Raw genomic sequence first — 16,189 nt, forward strand, 5'->3', positions numbered from 1 at the left:
GGAGGGAGCCAAAGGGCGGATGACCCTCGTCATTCAGTGAGGGAGGGACATATGTAGAGAGTGTGCCCATCAGTCAGCTCTCACAGACCCATGCCCGGCCCTCTCCAACCTACCCGCTCCTCAGCTCACACTCTGCTGGCAGCCCCCGTAGCCACTGCTGGCCACAGTCCACCGTACTCACCAGTTTGTGACCTTCCTAAGCCGCTGGGGCATGTGGGGGAGGGGGCACCCCTGCCTCATGCCCTAACTCTGGACTGTGACGGGGGAGGTGGGTTCCAGACACTCCCCAGGCACAGCAAATACTCTCCTGAGGTGGGTTCTGAGTTCACCCCAGTGCCACAGGCTGCTGTGAGGTCCCCAGGCAGATGAGGCCCAAACCATCTGTTCTTCCTAAGGAGGCAGGCTCCAGGGTAATGGAGTGTGAAATGACTTTGGAGAGCAAAATGGCCTCAATCGTGCCTGGAAGGTGGGGCAGAGAATAGAGTGGCTTCGCTTCCTCTTGAAGGCACAGTGAGATTCTATAGATAGAAACTACAGGTGCTTGGGAGCCTTGGTTACACATACAAGCCCCAGTTCCGCAGGGCTCTTGTCCCCACAGCAGTTCTCCGTCACTCATGGTCAGCCAGTGCTTCTGGCTGGTTCGTGGGCTTGCTTGGCATCAGGCGTGAAACTCCCACTCTATCAGTTTTCAAGCCGGGAGGCCCAGAACCCAGGAAAAGTCTAGAAGTCCCAACACTGGTGATCTATAGGTCTCCTCGGGGCTCTCTATGGATGCCAGGGTGCCTCAGCACCCTTCATTCAATTGACAACTGTCCCGGCCGAAGCTGGTCTCCAGGCAATCTCTTCAGGAAGAGATCCCTGCCTGGAACAGTTAGTGCTTCCTGTAGGTGCAAGTTCTGAAGGCAATGCAAGGAGCTCGTGGAAGAGCAGGAACACAGTCCCCGCAGGCATGTCTCCTCTCTGTCAGCTCCCTCACCCAGAGACACCCCAGCAGGGCGTGTTGGAGGAAGCCAGCCCTGCTGGAGTCTGGCTGGAGACCCCGCTGCAGCCCAGAGTGAGTGGCACAGTTCTAGGACTGGCTGTTGGCCCAGAGCAGCCCCCGCTGGCCGTCCAGGGCAGTGGCTGGGAAGCTGGGGAAGGCCCCACACTGGCCAAGCTAAGATCGCCCTGCCTGGAAGGATCCCCGGCCTCCGTTTCAAACCCTGAAGTGCTTTGGCATTACCAGCTCCGGGAACCCAGACAAGCCATGTGATGAAGGAGATGCTAAGACTCCCCTACCAGCCCCACCGGGCTGTGCTTACATGTGAAAAACAGCACAGGCGTCAGGTGCAAGTAATCACCTGCAACGTGTGTGGGAGGCATGATTTGGTGACTAGCTCTGCTCCAGGCCCTGTTGGGGAGCAAAGAAGAATGATACAGGGCCTCGGCACTCAAGGATTCCTATAACAGTAGGAGTGATGAGTGTCATATGGGAAATAACAAAATGCTGAGCCCTGCAGCTCTGACCCTGAAGAAGGGATAAAGTGGAACTTAAAACCTCTGGAACCTCATGTCCTATACAAAGTGCCTTCTATATGTGTTATTCATTGAATTCTCAGAGAGGATATTATTACTATGCCCATTTCACAGATAAGGAAATTGAAGCTCAGACAGCTTGAGCAACTTGGCCAGAGTTGCACCACTAGTGAGTAGTAGTGAAGGACTTGGAACCCACGAGCCAAGACTCTGTTCATTCTACTCACTGCCTCTCCAAGGCCTGGAAGGTAGCATGGGTGAGAAAGTCAAGAATCGTTGCCCTAGGATTGTCCCAGCTGTAGAAAATCAAAACCTGGCTCTGAGGAAGTATCACCCATTGATTGATTCATTCATTGATTGATTGACTCATTCATTCATTCATTCATTCATTCATTCATTCAACAAATGGCTTTTGAGTGCCAGAGTTATGCACCAAGCACTGGGATGGGCCTGATGAACACAGTCTTCATTTTTCCTTGCTGTTTTACCACCTGGTGGGGAGACAGATGAGTAAACAAACACAATCGATGCCTTGTGTAGGTGCCATGGTAGGAGGCACTCATGGTGAGGAATATCACCCAGCCTGCAGGGTTTGGAGCAAAGACTGGGCCTGAACAATGATGGGAGGGGAAAGAGTGGTTTTAGGAGAGGGAATAAGGACCTAGCATGGCTGCCGTGGAGGGGATGAGGCTCAAAATGGGAGATCTGAGGCTGGAGAAAGCAAGGGAGCCTGGAAGGCTGGTTGTACCTTTGAAAGGTTTGAAGAAGGGGAGAGACTTGTCCATCAGCCTCTTGAGTGTAGGGCCCAGCACAGACAGTGGGAGAGGAGGCAGGAAGGAGCCCAAGGTATAGAGTGCGGGGTGACTGTGAGTAGTGAGTATGCGAGTCTGGGCTTGTCCTTCCCAACATTCCTTTCTCAGATGTACAGTTCCCAGGCCTACCTCGTGTCCAGGATGCAATCTTATCAGGTAGGGGAAGGTAATCAGCATCCCCTTTCCATATAGGGATCACATCACCTGCCCAGAGCCACTCATCTCCTTAGGGCTGATCTAAGACGGTGTCATAATCCCTTGGTGCCACTGCAACAAAATACCACAGACTGGGTGGCTTATAAACAACAGACCTCTAATTCTCACAGTCTGGAGGCTGCAAGTCGAGGATCAGGGAGCCAGCAGGGTCAGGAGATGGCCCTCTTCTGGGTCACAGACTTCTCACCAAGTCCTCACGTGGTGGAAGAGGTGAGGGATCTCTCTGGACTCTCTCATAAGATCATCAATCCCATTCATGAGGGCTCACCCCTCATGACTTAAGCACATCCCAAAGGCCCCGCCTCCAAATGCCATCACATTGGGCATGAAGATTTCAACATGTGAATTTTGATGTCACGCAAGCATCGAGACCAAAGCCAGCTAGAACTCAGAGCCTCTTGGGACAGATCTGGGAATTGTTCAGAGTGCATCACTCTGTCCTTCCCAAAGGCCGGCCTCATGAGTAAAGATGCAGTTTGGCCTAGGACCTTTCAAGTTTGAAAACCAAAGACCTTATCATATACATAGAGCTTGACTCTTACCACAGAGGATGGACAGTCCCTGGCAGGGCCTGAAGCGCCCCCTGCTCTCTGGGCTGGCTCTGAGGTCTGCTCGAACTTTCCTTCCCAGCAGACAATGGCTCCAAGGGGAGCAAAAGAGCCCCTCGGAGGAGCCCAGACAGACAGACATGTCATATTCTGCCCTAGGGGATGGGAGCCATGGTGCCCTTCAGGCCACCCACACCCCAGGCCAGCGGCATCCAAGAGAACTCATGTCCAGCTTGGCATCTGCCCAAAGGCAGCAGCCGCGGGGAGTGTGTGGTGGCCTGTGAATGCAGCCTCCACTTGCCGGGAACGGTGGCCCACTGCCGCCAGAGTAGGGACCTTTGAGAAACACTTGAGTCAACAGCTCTGCCTGAAAATCAGTCCATGCACAGTTTGGTTTCTAGGGGTGTTTGAAAAAAAATGAAAAAAATTTTCCCAGACCCTGAAGTTGCCTCCAGCAGCACATTTCAACGACACCACTTGCTTTCTTTCCTAACAACGTTATTCTGGCTCTTTCTCAGAGGCCAAATCCAAGATCAAATAATGAATAATATTTTCTCCAGGCTTCTAAGTGTGCTCCTACACAGTGCTGATTAAAACAATAATCTGGACCTTTCAGCTAAGTTATATAAAAATCACCAGACAGCTTACAAAAACTATTTCTAAGGTTCAAGAATTAAGACTCGGGGAGAATAGAGCGCATGCTGTCCTTTCATGCACGGCTGAGAAAATAGCCCAGATTTTATACTCTTCCTCTCTTCAACATCATTCAGAGACTAATTGTAACTGTTGGGTTGGGGTGGCTTAGATACGAGCCTCAGAAATGGGGATTAAACAAAATGCCCTTGATCACCTTGGGATACTTTCTGTCTTCCTGGACTTGTGCTAATCCCAATGGTCCTCAATCCAGCTCAGTCATATCCCCTCTGGTTTGCCCTTGGTGCTTGGGTTTCTTCGGGGTGAGCTTTAGAGACAGATTTGCAAACCTCTGCCCCAAATGTGCTTACAAGTGTGCATAGGGCCTTGTCTCATGCCACTGCACCTGTCTTGTTGTTTTCTCCAAATTAAGGGAACAGAAACTTTCAGGGGCAAAGGTGCAGGATCCTCCAGAAAATGAAGGACTAGAGAATAGAAATGAAACAGATCACAGATAGGGCTGCCGGGACGACTTGTGTGGGCGGAGGAGGCTGTGTCTGACCTGCCAGGCGTGACCACTCGTGTTAGGAAGCTGAGTCTGCTGTGGGTTAAGGCGGCATGTTCCGAAGAATTGCTTCTTGTGCTCCCAATAGTCTGATAGTTACATGCCTTTTGTATTTTTTCAAACTCCTTAAATCTTCAGGACATTTTAGACCCGTGGATAGCAGGCCCAAGAAAGTATTCGAGCACATCCCAGTGGCAACTGGGAACGAAGGCATTCACTTCCCTGGAATGCCAAAGCATCAAGGAGTGTTCTAGACTGAGCAAGTGAACACAGAGCCGGTGGGCAAGGTGTGCTGAGGAAGGAAGCAAATTCTCCAGATCGCCACAAAAATGCCGCTTCTCCCAAAGGCTGCAAGGGCCATTGCCAAAGAACAAAATACAGTAAAACCTTGGTTTGCAGGTAAATTTTTCTGCAAGTGCTCTGCAAGATGGGCAAACATTTCTAATAAATTTTAACTTGATAAATGTGGGATGTCTTGCAACGCTAGTCGTATGTGACGCCGCAGGTCACACGATCACAATGGAGCCAATGGTTCTTGAAATTCGCTTTGATATACAAGTGCTTTAGATTACAAGCATTTCCGGAACGAATCATGCTCGCAAACCAAGGTTATACTGTACTCTCTCCACCTCCCAGAGGTGGTCTGAGCCCCTCTTTCTGTGGCCACTGCTCCTCCAACCTACCTCAGAAAGGCCTTTAACCTCCCAGACCACTCCACTTCCTTCAGGATCTGCTCGGTTCCCAGTGCCACTCAAGTTACAGAATGCATCACACAGGGGCGCCTGGGTGGCTCAGTCAGTTAAGCGTCCAACTCTTGATTTCAGCTCAGGTCATGATCTCATGGTTCGTGGCATCGAGCCCTGTGTTGGGTCCCACTCCACACTGACATCATGGAGCCTGCGTGGCTTCTCTCTCTCCCTCTCTCTTTGCCCCTCCCCGACGTGGGCTGCCTTCTCTCAAAATAAATAAACTTAAAAAAAAAAAAGAACGCAGGGTGCCTGGGTGGCTCAGTTGGTTGGGCATCCGACTTCGGCTCAGGTCATGATCTCACGGTTTGTGAGTTCAAGCCCCACATCAAGCTCTGTGCTGACAGCTCAGAACCTGGAGCCTGCTTCTGATCTTGTGTCTCCCCTTCTCTCTGCCCCTCCCCTGCTCATGCTCTGTCTTTCTTTGTCTCTCAAAAATAAATAAATGTTGAAAAAACAATTAAAAAAAAAAAAGAACACATCACACAGATGAGCCTCTGACCACCAGGATAGGTCCTCATCACCAATGCCTGCAACATCCACACTTACTGAAGGGAGAGTGATGAGCCATCCCTGTTTGCCGGGGAACAGGGAGGCTTCCGGGACATGGGACTCTGGGGACAAAAACCGGGAAGGCCCTGGGCAAATCAAGTCAGAATCATCACCCCAAATCTGTAGTTTTTTCTGTTTCTTTAATTGTGGTAAAATATAACATATAACATACAATTACCATTTTAACCATTGCTTTATTTTTTAAAGATTAAAAAAATTAATGTTTATTTATCTTTGAGAGAGAGAGCAGGCAGGGGAAGGGGCAGAGAGAGAGGGAGAGAGAATTGCAAGCAGGCCCCATGCTGTCAGCTCAGAGTCTGACATGGGGCTTGAACTCAGGAACCATGAGATCATGACCTGTGCGAAAGTCAGACACCCAACTGACTGAGCCACCCAGGCGCCCCCCTTTTAACCATTTTTAAGTGTACAACTCATTAGGGACATTCACATTGTTACGCGGTCATCAGCACCGTCCATCTCCAGAAGTTCTTCCTTCTCCCCCAACTGAAACTTTGTCCCCATTAAACATTAACTCCTCATTCTTGTATCCACCCCCCACCCAGCCCCTGGCAACCCCATTCTGCTTTCTATCTCTGTGAGTCTGACTACTTAGGTCTGTCATGTAAGTGGAATTGTAAAGTACTTGTCCTTTTGTGTCTGGCTTCTTTCACTTATATATCATCCTCAAGGTTCATTCGTGCTGTAGCACATGTCCGGATTTCATCTCTTGCTATGGCTGAATAATATGCTGTTGTATGGACAGACCATATTTTGTTTATCTGTCCTCCCGTCGACGGACACATGGGTTGCTTCCCCTATTATGAATAATGCTGCTATAGACACGAGTGTACGAGTATCTGTTCAAGTCCCTGCTTTCAATTCGTGTAGGGATATACCCACAAGATGCATTACTGGATCACGTGATAACTCCATGCTTACTTTTTGGAGGAACTGCCATATTGTTCTCCACATGAGTTTACTGCAGCCTTTGTTTTTATTCTACCCCTCCCAGAGGCAGGAGTCAGCCCCTCTTCCAACTCCCCTGAGACTTGGCTACAGAGACCTCACAGCAGAGCCCTCTCACATTAGGTACTTCTGTGAATTTCCTCGGCTGGCCATCCTACATTCATTGGCTATTGCAGCAGGGCCACCGATTGTCCACCAGCTCCTTCGTGAGCTTCCTCACCCGGTAGGAACACAACCTTTTACCACAATGTGCTGACATTTCTCCCCCTTTCACCAAGTACTATGCCCTAATTACAGGATTACTGGAATTGTAGGCGCTCCTCTGAAAATCCAGCAAATGCCTTTATTCTGCAGGAACAACAGGCCACCCTGGGAAGGGGGATTGGAAATCAGCACGTCCTACAGTTGAGTCTTTGCCAGGGAGAGCATTAAACTCACACTGATAGTTGAGTCACAAGGACCAGGTTTTAGGGCCAGTGTCTCAGTCTCTTTAATAAAGTCTTAAAAGTGGGAAGTTCTGGCCAGTTTCCACATTCTACACCTTGGCCTGGAGAGAAAGAGCTTAAACGGTGAACCTCTTACCTTTGTTTGACTGGCACTATTCAGCTTACTTGGCATATCCCTTATTATCTAATATGCTTCTCAAGTCCTTGAAATAGGCATTATCGCTTTTCTCTAGATGAGGAGACAGAAGTTCAAGGAGAGTTAGTGATTCGCCCAAACCCACACAACTAGTGAGGAGGGGGTTCCACTGGAATCCAGATTCGAACCCCCAGATTCTAACCCTTCTACTGCCTCTGGGACCCAGACCACCTCCAGGTAAATGGGAACCATGGGGAAGTCACCAGCTCTGGGCTCTGATGGGCCCCCGGGTGATCCGAGTGCACCTTGCCCAGCCTGGCTGATCCTGAACAGTCCCTTAACTTCCCTGAGTTGGGTTTCCTTGTCCGTGAAACAGATCGAAATACCTATCATCTAGAGCTGTGAGCATATGCGGCGAAATAATCTATATGACCTGCACCTGACAGTATGTGGCAGGAGATGGGGGATGATGTCACTGCTGCCCACGTGCATCTGTGGCAGACAGGAAAGAAAAAGGAAGGAGGGCCTTCATCCCCAGCCCATACCCTGCTCTGTAACCATGTCACAGCTCTCGTTCGGTACCCTCCTCAGGAGCTGCCATTCTCCTGACGTCCCCTAAACATTTCTGAGAAAGTTTCATTTATCAAAAAGCCTCTTAGCCATGTGAACCTTGAGGACATTATGCTAAGTGAAATAAGCCAGTCACAAAAGGACAAATTCTGCATGATTCCACTTACATAAGGTACATCGAGCGGTCAAATTCATAGAGACAGAAAGTAGAGTGGGGGTGGGGAGTGGGGTGGGATGTTAGTGTTTAACGGGGACAGAGTTTCAGTTTTACAAGATGAAGAGGTCTCAAGATGGTGATGGCCACAGGTCAATGGGAATGTGCCTGCTGCTACTGAGCTGCACACTTCAAAGTGATTAAGATGGTAAACATTTTGTTATGCATATTTTATTACGATGAAAAACATTTCGGGGGGCAAAAATCCTTTTAGCCCTGCACATTTGGCTTAGGTTTTTTTTTTTTTCAGCCATAGGAGCTCATTTCTGTATGGATTTGGTCTGATTCCCAATGGAGTTCCCTCTTCAGTGGGGCCTCAAATTGATGTTTAAGGCACAGAGTCACCCTTGGAAAATCCCTTAGTGTGAATAGGGCCAACACCGCCGGTTTTCCCTGTGGTGTTGGAACAAACACTGGTTCTCTGTGCCTCAGATGCAGTAGCTGATTTACATGCAGGGGTCATAACAAAACATATACTCTGAGTGACTCCTAAAGCAGGTACTCACACTAAGGCACCCTCAGAACCAGGACCCGCTGGGGAAACAGCAGGTTCCCAGTCCCCCTCGTGTTCCTTTGGGCACAACGATGGCCAGAATCCTCAGCCCTGTTGAAAGCGTGGTTTTATTTCTCTTCTTTACTTTGTGCAGAGTTGAATGAATCCAAGCTAAATAAGTCTGTGAAGTGACTCCACCAAGGTGGACTTTGTCCAGTCAAAGGGAACGGGACATGTGCCTTCCTGTCACTCCTTTTTTCCAGCTGACTCTGATGGGATTTCAGTCCCAAATTGTTCTCTGACCTTTGACTGGATCAATTGGCCATAGAAAAGTAGACCTTTTCCTCTACCAGGCACCCCTGCAGGCTGCATCTCACAGACACTCCCGGACACCTGCTCAAGCCTGAAATTCTCCAACTTTAAAGGATCTTTTCAGACCTAAGATCCAACTCCTGGTGACAAAGTTCAAACCTAAAACATGAAGTTCCTATCTTTTCAAAGAGCTCTATCTCCAAATTACAGAATACCCCCAAGGAGAAATGGGGGGGGGGTTCAATCAAGACCCCAGAAGCAATGAGAGTGAGCGGACACTATCTTTCAGACAAACTTGACCACCATCTGCTTCAGAAGGGTTTTAGACAACACCTGGCCCCGTTCCAGGCATGACTAAGGGCTGCATAACAAATGAATGAATGACCAACTGCCCTGTGATGAGCCTGCCATCATTAGTTTGGTGCTCTTCTAAATCAATAGAATTTCTGGTTGGCAATAAATTTGGGTTTTTATGTCCAAGGATTGAGAAGTTAGCTAGTAGACTGGGGGCTATGAACTTTAATACCAATTTCGCCATTAAAAACTTTGCTGATCCCCATGCAAGACTTTTTATCCTGATTTTTCTCATCTACGAAATGGAGAGAAAGGGGATCCATAGAAGTACATTAAAAATGAAAGAAAAATAAATAAATTAAATGCTTACTGGCGAAGTCACTTACTTTTCTATGAGGGAGGGCACTGGGTTCCAAACCTTAACAGGGGACAAGTGCAAACAGGTGTGTTCACTTGCATAACAACGGAAAGGTTCCCTCTGGGATCTCATGGTTGATTTCTCCAAATCAGTTTGGTTCCAAGCACCAGGCAAAAGGCATAGCTGAGCTTGAAGACACAAAAATACTAAAACAAGAACCACTTGCAATTATAGGCAGAGTAAACAGTGAGAAGGAATCAACTATCAGGCAAGTGGGAACAGCTGATAACCTGTCCCAGGGTTGTTAATGGAAAGTGCTCTGTGCTGGGAGCCTGAGGATGTCCTGTGAGCTCCAGCCCCCATCTCTGCCATGGCATAACTGTGACTGAGCAACTCACTGACACCCTTCCAGACTTGTAAAATGCTCATCCAAACTGCCAGGCTGATCCCTCAGGGCTGGCTGTACTGTCCTGACAAAGTCAGCACGTGAATGGATTTTGGAAACCGTAAGGGTGTTAGACCAGATATCATGAGCCTTTTATTAGTTCACTGAGCACAGAACTAGCTCCATATCAACAATACCTGAAAAGGCAGAACTTCCTTGTCATTAGTTTGGGTTCTGGAGTCTGATTGTCTGGGTTTCTCATCTCAGCTCTGCCATTTATGACCTTTGTGATCACATAGTAACTGACTCTGCGAGCTTCTGCCTCTTCATTTCTAAATTGCGGATGATGATGGTGATATTGCTTAGCGGAGTTGTAGTAAAGATTAACTGTAGCGTGTTAATATACTTTTTATAGACTGAATCTTTGGGCCCACCCCCCCAGATTCATATGTTGAAGCCCTTACCCGCAGTGTGATGGTATTTGGAGGTGGGCCTTTAGGAGATGGTTAGATTTGAGGGCATAAAGGTAGGGACTCTATCATGAGATTAATGTCCTTATAAAAAAAGAGAGCAGAGGGGCACCTGGGTGGCTCAGTCGGTTGAGCATCTGACTTCGGCTCAGGTCATGATCTCGCAGTTTGTGGGTTCAAGCCCCACCTCAGGCTCTGTGCTGACAGCTCACAGCCTGGAGTCTGCTTCAGATTCTGTGTCTCCCTCTCTCTCTGCCTGTCCCCCACTCACACTCTGTCTCTCTCCTTGAAAAATAGATAAACATTAAAAAAAGAGAGAGAGAGCAGAACCTTCTATCTCCATCATGTGAGCATATTGCAAGAAGGTGACCGTCTGCAAGCTGTGAGGGAGGCCCTCAGTAATAACGGAATCAGCCCACCCCTTGATCTTGGACTTCCAGACCTCCAGAACTTTGAAAAATAAACATCTATTGGTTAAGCCTTCCAGGTGATGGTAATTTGTAGAGCAGCCTGAGCAGACTAATCCATACCTGAAGAGCTTAGAACAATGCGGCTCATAGTAAGATATTCAACAAACATTAGCATGTTTTTTTTGGCTTTTTTTGAAACTTTGTTAAGAAACACTGCAGGCATTGTAAATTGTTTACAGGTTTGCAGAATAATATAACAGTATACCCACCACCGGACATAAGGTATAGAACATTACCAACACAGCTGAAGCCCCCATCTGCCTTTCCCCATCACATTCCTTCCTTCCCACCCAGAGGTAACCATGCTCCTGAATTTGGTATTTGTCATTCCCATGCATTCCATTATACTCTTACTCCATCCGTACGTACCTGTAAACAACGAGACTGCACTTTAAGCCAGGACTGACATGCATCTATTCCAGGATTTAGACATTGAATCTAGCCTAACACAAAGTACTGTTTGGGAAACCCATCTGTCCCCATTTGTCACCTTGCTATGTATGTCTTTTCACCTCCTGGAGCAGGGAACATGCTAATATCTCCAGGTAGACCAACTGATGATGCAAGGTATTAATTAGGTCTCCTATCAGTGGGTCTGTGTTTGTCAGAGACTGTGGAGCTGTAACCCCCAGTCCAGCTCTCTGCTGATGCTCCCTTCCTCCCTTCCAGATGGAGATGCGGCTGCAGGACCAGCAGCTGGCCAGACAGCTCATGCGCCTGCGCAGTGACATCAACAAGCTGAAGATCGAGCAGACCTGTGACCTGCACAGAAGGATGCTCAACGATGCCACCTATGAGCTGGAGGAACGGGACGAGCTGTCTGATCTCTTCTGTGACTCCCCGCTCGCCTCCTCCTTCAGTCTCTCCACACCACTCAAGCTCATTGGAGTCACCAAGATGAACATCAACTCCCGGAGGTTCTCTCTGTGCTGAGAAGCCCTAGAAGGGGGCAGAGGAGCTAGGAGAGAGTGTTTGGGAGGTGGGGAGGGGACACGGGAAAGGAGTTGAGGCTGAGTCATCCTGAGTAGGTCTCCCCAGAGAAAGGGCTTCCCTGTGACTGGTGAACCGTGGACCTCCAGACTCCTGGCAGGTGCTCTCTCAGGGGTCCCAGCTTGCTGTGGAACCCAACAACCCTTGACTGTCTGTGACCCCAGTGTTCATCTCCTTCCAGATGTTCAGTGAGACCTGGTTCCCAGGATAATATGTCTCCATCCTCCCCTCACTGACCTACATTCTTGTCTCCCAGAATCACTGGTGCTATGATCTGGGATCCCAGAGGGGACCCCCAAAAGCTGTGATTCTTGCCAAAAGCTTCACCAAGAGCACTGGGCATCCAGGGAGATGAGTAGGTATGTCAGATGAGCCCATCTCCTGTTGCCGTCTTCTAAGTACTGGCTCAAATTCACCCTAAATAGGTGACTCAGCAGCCCTGACAGGGACCCACCAGGAAGGGAAAACCAGAAGGAGTGATGAAGTGGAGCTTGGGAACCCAGGCCCCACAGCTGCAGCCAGTGCCTCCGGTGAGTGGCTAGGCCAGGCTGCTGTCGGTCTTAGACCTTGGCCCTACCAGTGCCATGTAACTTGTTTCTAGCCTGTGCCAGGACATGCCCATGCAGCTTGAGGGGGGCAAGCACAGATGCCCTCTGTTGCCTGCCCTGGCCACACACACCAATCCCAATCTCCAAAGAGCCCTGTTGCCGCCACCCTGCTCCTCCAGGGGCGTGGCTAAGTGGACTAGGCAAGTCTGTCAGCAGATTTCCCACAACCCGAATTCTCCTGGTGGTGTCACCTCTATGTCCTTCTTGCCCTCCCCAGAAAGACTGGAGGGACCTCAGAAGCTTGCCCTGAGCCTCCTCTGAGATTCTGTGCCTGATTTAAATAACTACTTTTAATTGAATCAGACTGTTACTAATCTGTTGCTAACTTGTTAATAACTGTTTGATTTTTGTCCAAATGGTGATGCCAGTTGGGTAGGTCAAGTCCAGAAGTTCAGGATTTGACTTTAAAAGGTTCTCCCTAACAACAAGCATGACGATCAGGAAGGTGAGGACTAAGACCTCAACAGGGTAGGAAAGCGAACCTGGTAGAATGCCACGTGGCACGTGTTCTCCCACCAGCGGGGTGGGGGGAGGGGAGGGTTGGCTTTTGACATCATCTGATCACGCCTTCTTGTTCATAAAGGAGTACAGTGAAGCCAGGAAAGGAAGATGACTTCCCTTAGGTTACACAGCTCTTTAGTGGCTATAGAATATAGACAGGTTTAATCATTATTAATAATGCCTAGACAGATCATTTATTAATGAACTTGAACCCCAAAGATGGTCCTAATGCTTTGCCAAACCCACAAACTGCCAACCCCTCTACTCTCCACCTCCTTCAGCCCCCATATGTAGCTCTCACTTTGCCATTCAGAATATTTGGGTCAAACTCAGAGCAATGACTGGAAAGTGGACCCACAGAACACATATTACCAATCACAATTCTGTAGTCGAAGTAAAGTGTTCTTTCATGTTTCATGTTCTTTCATATTCTTTCATGTTTCATCTTCCTGTATAGTCTCATCAGGGCCCATGCACACTTATACACATGCGCGTGCACACGCACACACACACACACACACACCCTGACCCACATGAAGAAGGTTGTTTTTCTTTTGTGGACGGGCAGTGAGAGGATGTAAATGAATGTTCCCTAATTAGGAAAGAACATGGTCACTTTCTTGTGATTTCAAAGAGCCAGAGGATTTACACTTCCTTCGAAGAAGGTATATCAACATAGCTAAGATTTGTTTTCAGCCTGACTCTCTAAGCAGTGAGGGAAGTCTGAGGCCCAGAGGATTGGTCCACAGAAAAGACCTCAGTGGAATGCCTGGCCCTTTAGACCAGCTCCCTTCAGGCAGGAAAGGAGGGAGATTTTCTCTACCCCACACTGTCTCTCCTCAGGGATTATGTACAAACACTGCCAAGCGCTCCAGAGGCATTTTTTCCCGGCTTCTCTGAGATGAGTCCTGGGGATGGTGGGGTAGCGGGCTGGCCCACACCCACTCACCACTCACTCTGGAAGGGCACACAGGTACACATACTCGAACTACGCAGGAAAGCCCATTCCATATTCAGCAAACAATGCCAAATTGCTTTTTTCTTTCTAGAAATCAGTCATTACAGTAATTGAAAAAAATTGGACTCAACTAAAGCTGAGTGATTTTGTTGATTTTGTCAACCCAATTGAATTGGCGTCAACTGGGCAATTTAGTTGTTCGGTTAACCTAATGGTCCCTTCCTTGCTTTGTTCTCTGAGAGGAAACCGAGATCAAGGCATACTTTTCTGAATAGGTCTCAGCTCTTTCGCTTAGTTCACCCCAAGAGAATTTTATTTTGGAATAAGGACGGACGAGAAAGAGGACGGGACCAGAGAGGAAGAGTGGAGGGGGAGAGACCAGGTACATCTCCTTATTCATCATCCAGTGTCTGTTAGCTCCCTTATTTTCACAGGGAACACAAATAACTCAACAAGTCAGTTCAGTTTTGTGAAGAGCCTGCCTTGCGGGGGTGGGGGTGGGGGGGTCAAGAGATGTCTGTGAATCAGCTGCAGGCCCACCTGTGTCGCCAGCACCCTAGGACAATGCTCTGGCTTACCGTGTGTATACAATACTGTTTGCAGTTTCATTCATTATCTGCCCATCTCTCTGTCGTCCCCAAGGACCCTGGGTGTAAAACGTGCGGTTTCCATCGACACTACTGTGCACGGCACTGTGTGATGCCTTCATGGACTCAGCAGAGATCACAGAGGCCTGGAGAGCCTGGGTAGGCTTGAGCTGGCCTGATCCAGCCCCAGACCTCCTCCCTGTAGCAATACCAAGTGCTATTACATAATCAATGGACAATTTATAATCTTATTTTTTATGATTATTTGTTTCTATATTGCTGTTAGAAGAAGTGAAATAAAAATATTTCAAAAGAGGATACTATGTAAGGAGAAGAAATTTTCTTTCTTTTACCTTGTTCCTATTATAGCAGACACACAAAGAAAGAGAAAGAGAGAAAGGGAAGGGACAGCAGGAGAGAGGGTAGTAGGGTGGGAGGAGAGGAAGGAAGGAAGGAAGGAAGGAAAGAAGGAAGGGAGGGGGGGGGGGGGGGGGAAGGAAGGGGGGGGGGGTGGATGGATTTGGGATTTACTTTGGAGGTAAAGCCAACCAGACACACTGATAGCTTGGATGCGGCGAGTGAAGGAAACAGAGGAATTAAGAACAGCTCTCTGGCTGGCAGCTGGATGGAGGGGGTGCCATTTACTGAGATGCAGAACACTTTGAGGGGCACATGATTGGGGCAGAGGGGCGGCCCAAGTAGTTAGGTCTCAGCCATGGTACATTTAAACGCCTATTAGACATCAAGTGGGGAGTGAGTAGGTGGTTGGATAAAGGGACCTTGACTTCAGGAAAAGGCCAATGTTAGAGACATAAATTGGGGGTTCTGGATCTGGGTATTTGGATGATTTTTAGAGCACCATAGCTGGATACATTCTTCAAGGAAGAGAGAGAGGACATAAAAGAAAGGGATTAAGTACAGCATCCTGGGACTCCAACATCTAGAGGTCTGGAGACTGAATGGAAGGTGATGACCAGAGTATGGGGAGAGCAGAAGTGATATTTCAGGTATTCTTCAGCTTCTCCAGGGACACAGCCTGATGCTACATTAGCTGCCCCGTGGCCCCAGCTAAGTGTATGTCTCAAGGACTGGTGACGACAGTCAAAACAGAGGCTTCCAGAGCCTCCTGCCGATCTTAACTATCTTGTTCGGAAAGGGGGTTTTGAACTCTGTTGACGACATTCCTTTTGGCTTCTCAGCAGGAGCAGAAGCATCTCCCTGGTCCTGATTCTATATCAAAGCCACGCAGCCTGTGCTCTTGCCAGCTAAGGGAAGAAGGCTGTGGTGGGAGCCTTGGAGGAAGAAGGCAGTGGGGCCAAAGACGGCCCTGCCAGCCCAGTCAGGGCGATCACCACCTCAAGCCCTCTGGGATGGGAACCACTCAGGCACACTGATGCTTTCAGACTCGGCTATTTTTAAATACCCTGTTCACAGGCTCAAAGCAAACAGTGATGGAGACAGCGAGGCGGTCGCTGAAGGAAATTGATTCAGGAAAGGAAACCTCAAATGTTTGAGGGCTCTGGAAAGCAGTCCTCCACCACTCACTGCGAGGTGATAAGTTCACTGTGGACATGTCCCTGACTGACAGGGACAGGCACCGGGACTGTGTGGAATTTCCCTGGGAAATAATCCAGCAAGGCCCGGTTCGGCTTCATGTAGTGTATTTCCTAAACCATTTCATCGATCGCTTGTCTTCTCACCTGTTTCTCCACGCTGGGACGGCTAAAGCACTGAGAAAGGCTAACTTGCTGAAGAACATCCCGAGTCCCAAGGGAAACCTGAGTTAGGAAATGACAAGCCGCCCCCCTCATCTCCCTCCTGGAGACTCGCCTTCCTAGGCACCG

The 16,189-nt window shown here is 48.7% G+C and overlaps 1 protein-coding gene across 1 annotated transcript in view; it reads left to right on the forward strand.

Moving 5' to 3' along the window:
• Positions 1 to 14,693, forward strand: part of FAM167A (family with sequence similarity 167 member A) — a 42,772-nt gene extending 28,079 nt beyond the window's left edge. Inside the window, exon 4 of the mRNA XM_049631378.1 lies at positions 11,371 to 14,693. Coding sequence (XP_049487335.1) covers positions 11,371 to 11,634 — 264 coding nt within the window. The 3' untranslated portion in view covers positions 11,635 to 14,693. The remainder of the gene's footprint in view (positions 1 to 11,370) is intronic.
• The last annotated feature ends 1,496 nt before the right edge of the window (positions 14,694 to 16,189 follow it).

Source organism: Panthera uncia, chromosome B1, assembly GCF_023721935.1.
Source record: "Panthera uncia isolate 11264 chromosome B1, Puncia_PCG_1.0, whole genome shotgun sequence".
Taxonomy (NCBI): Eukaryota; Metazoa; Chordata; class Mammalia; order Carnivora; family Felidae; genus Panthera; species Panthera uncia.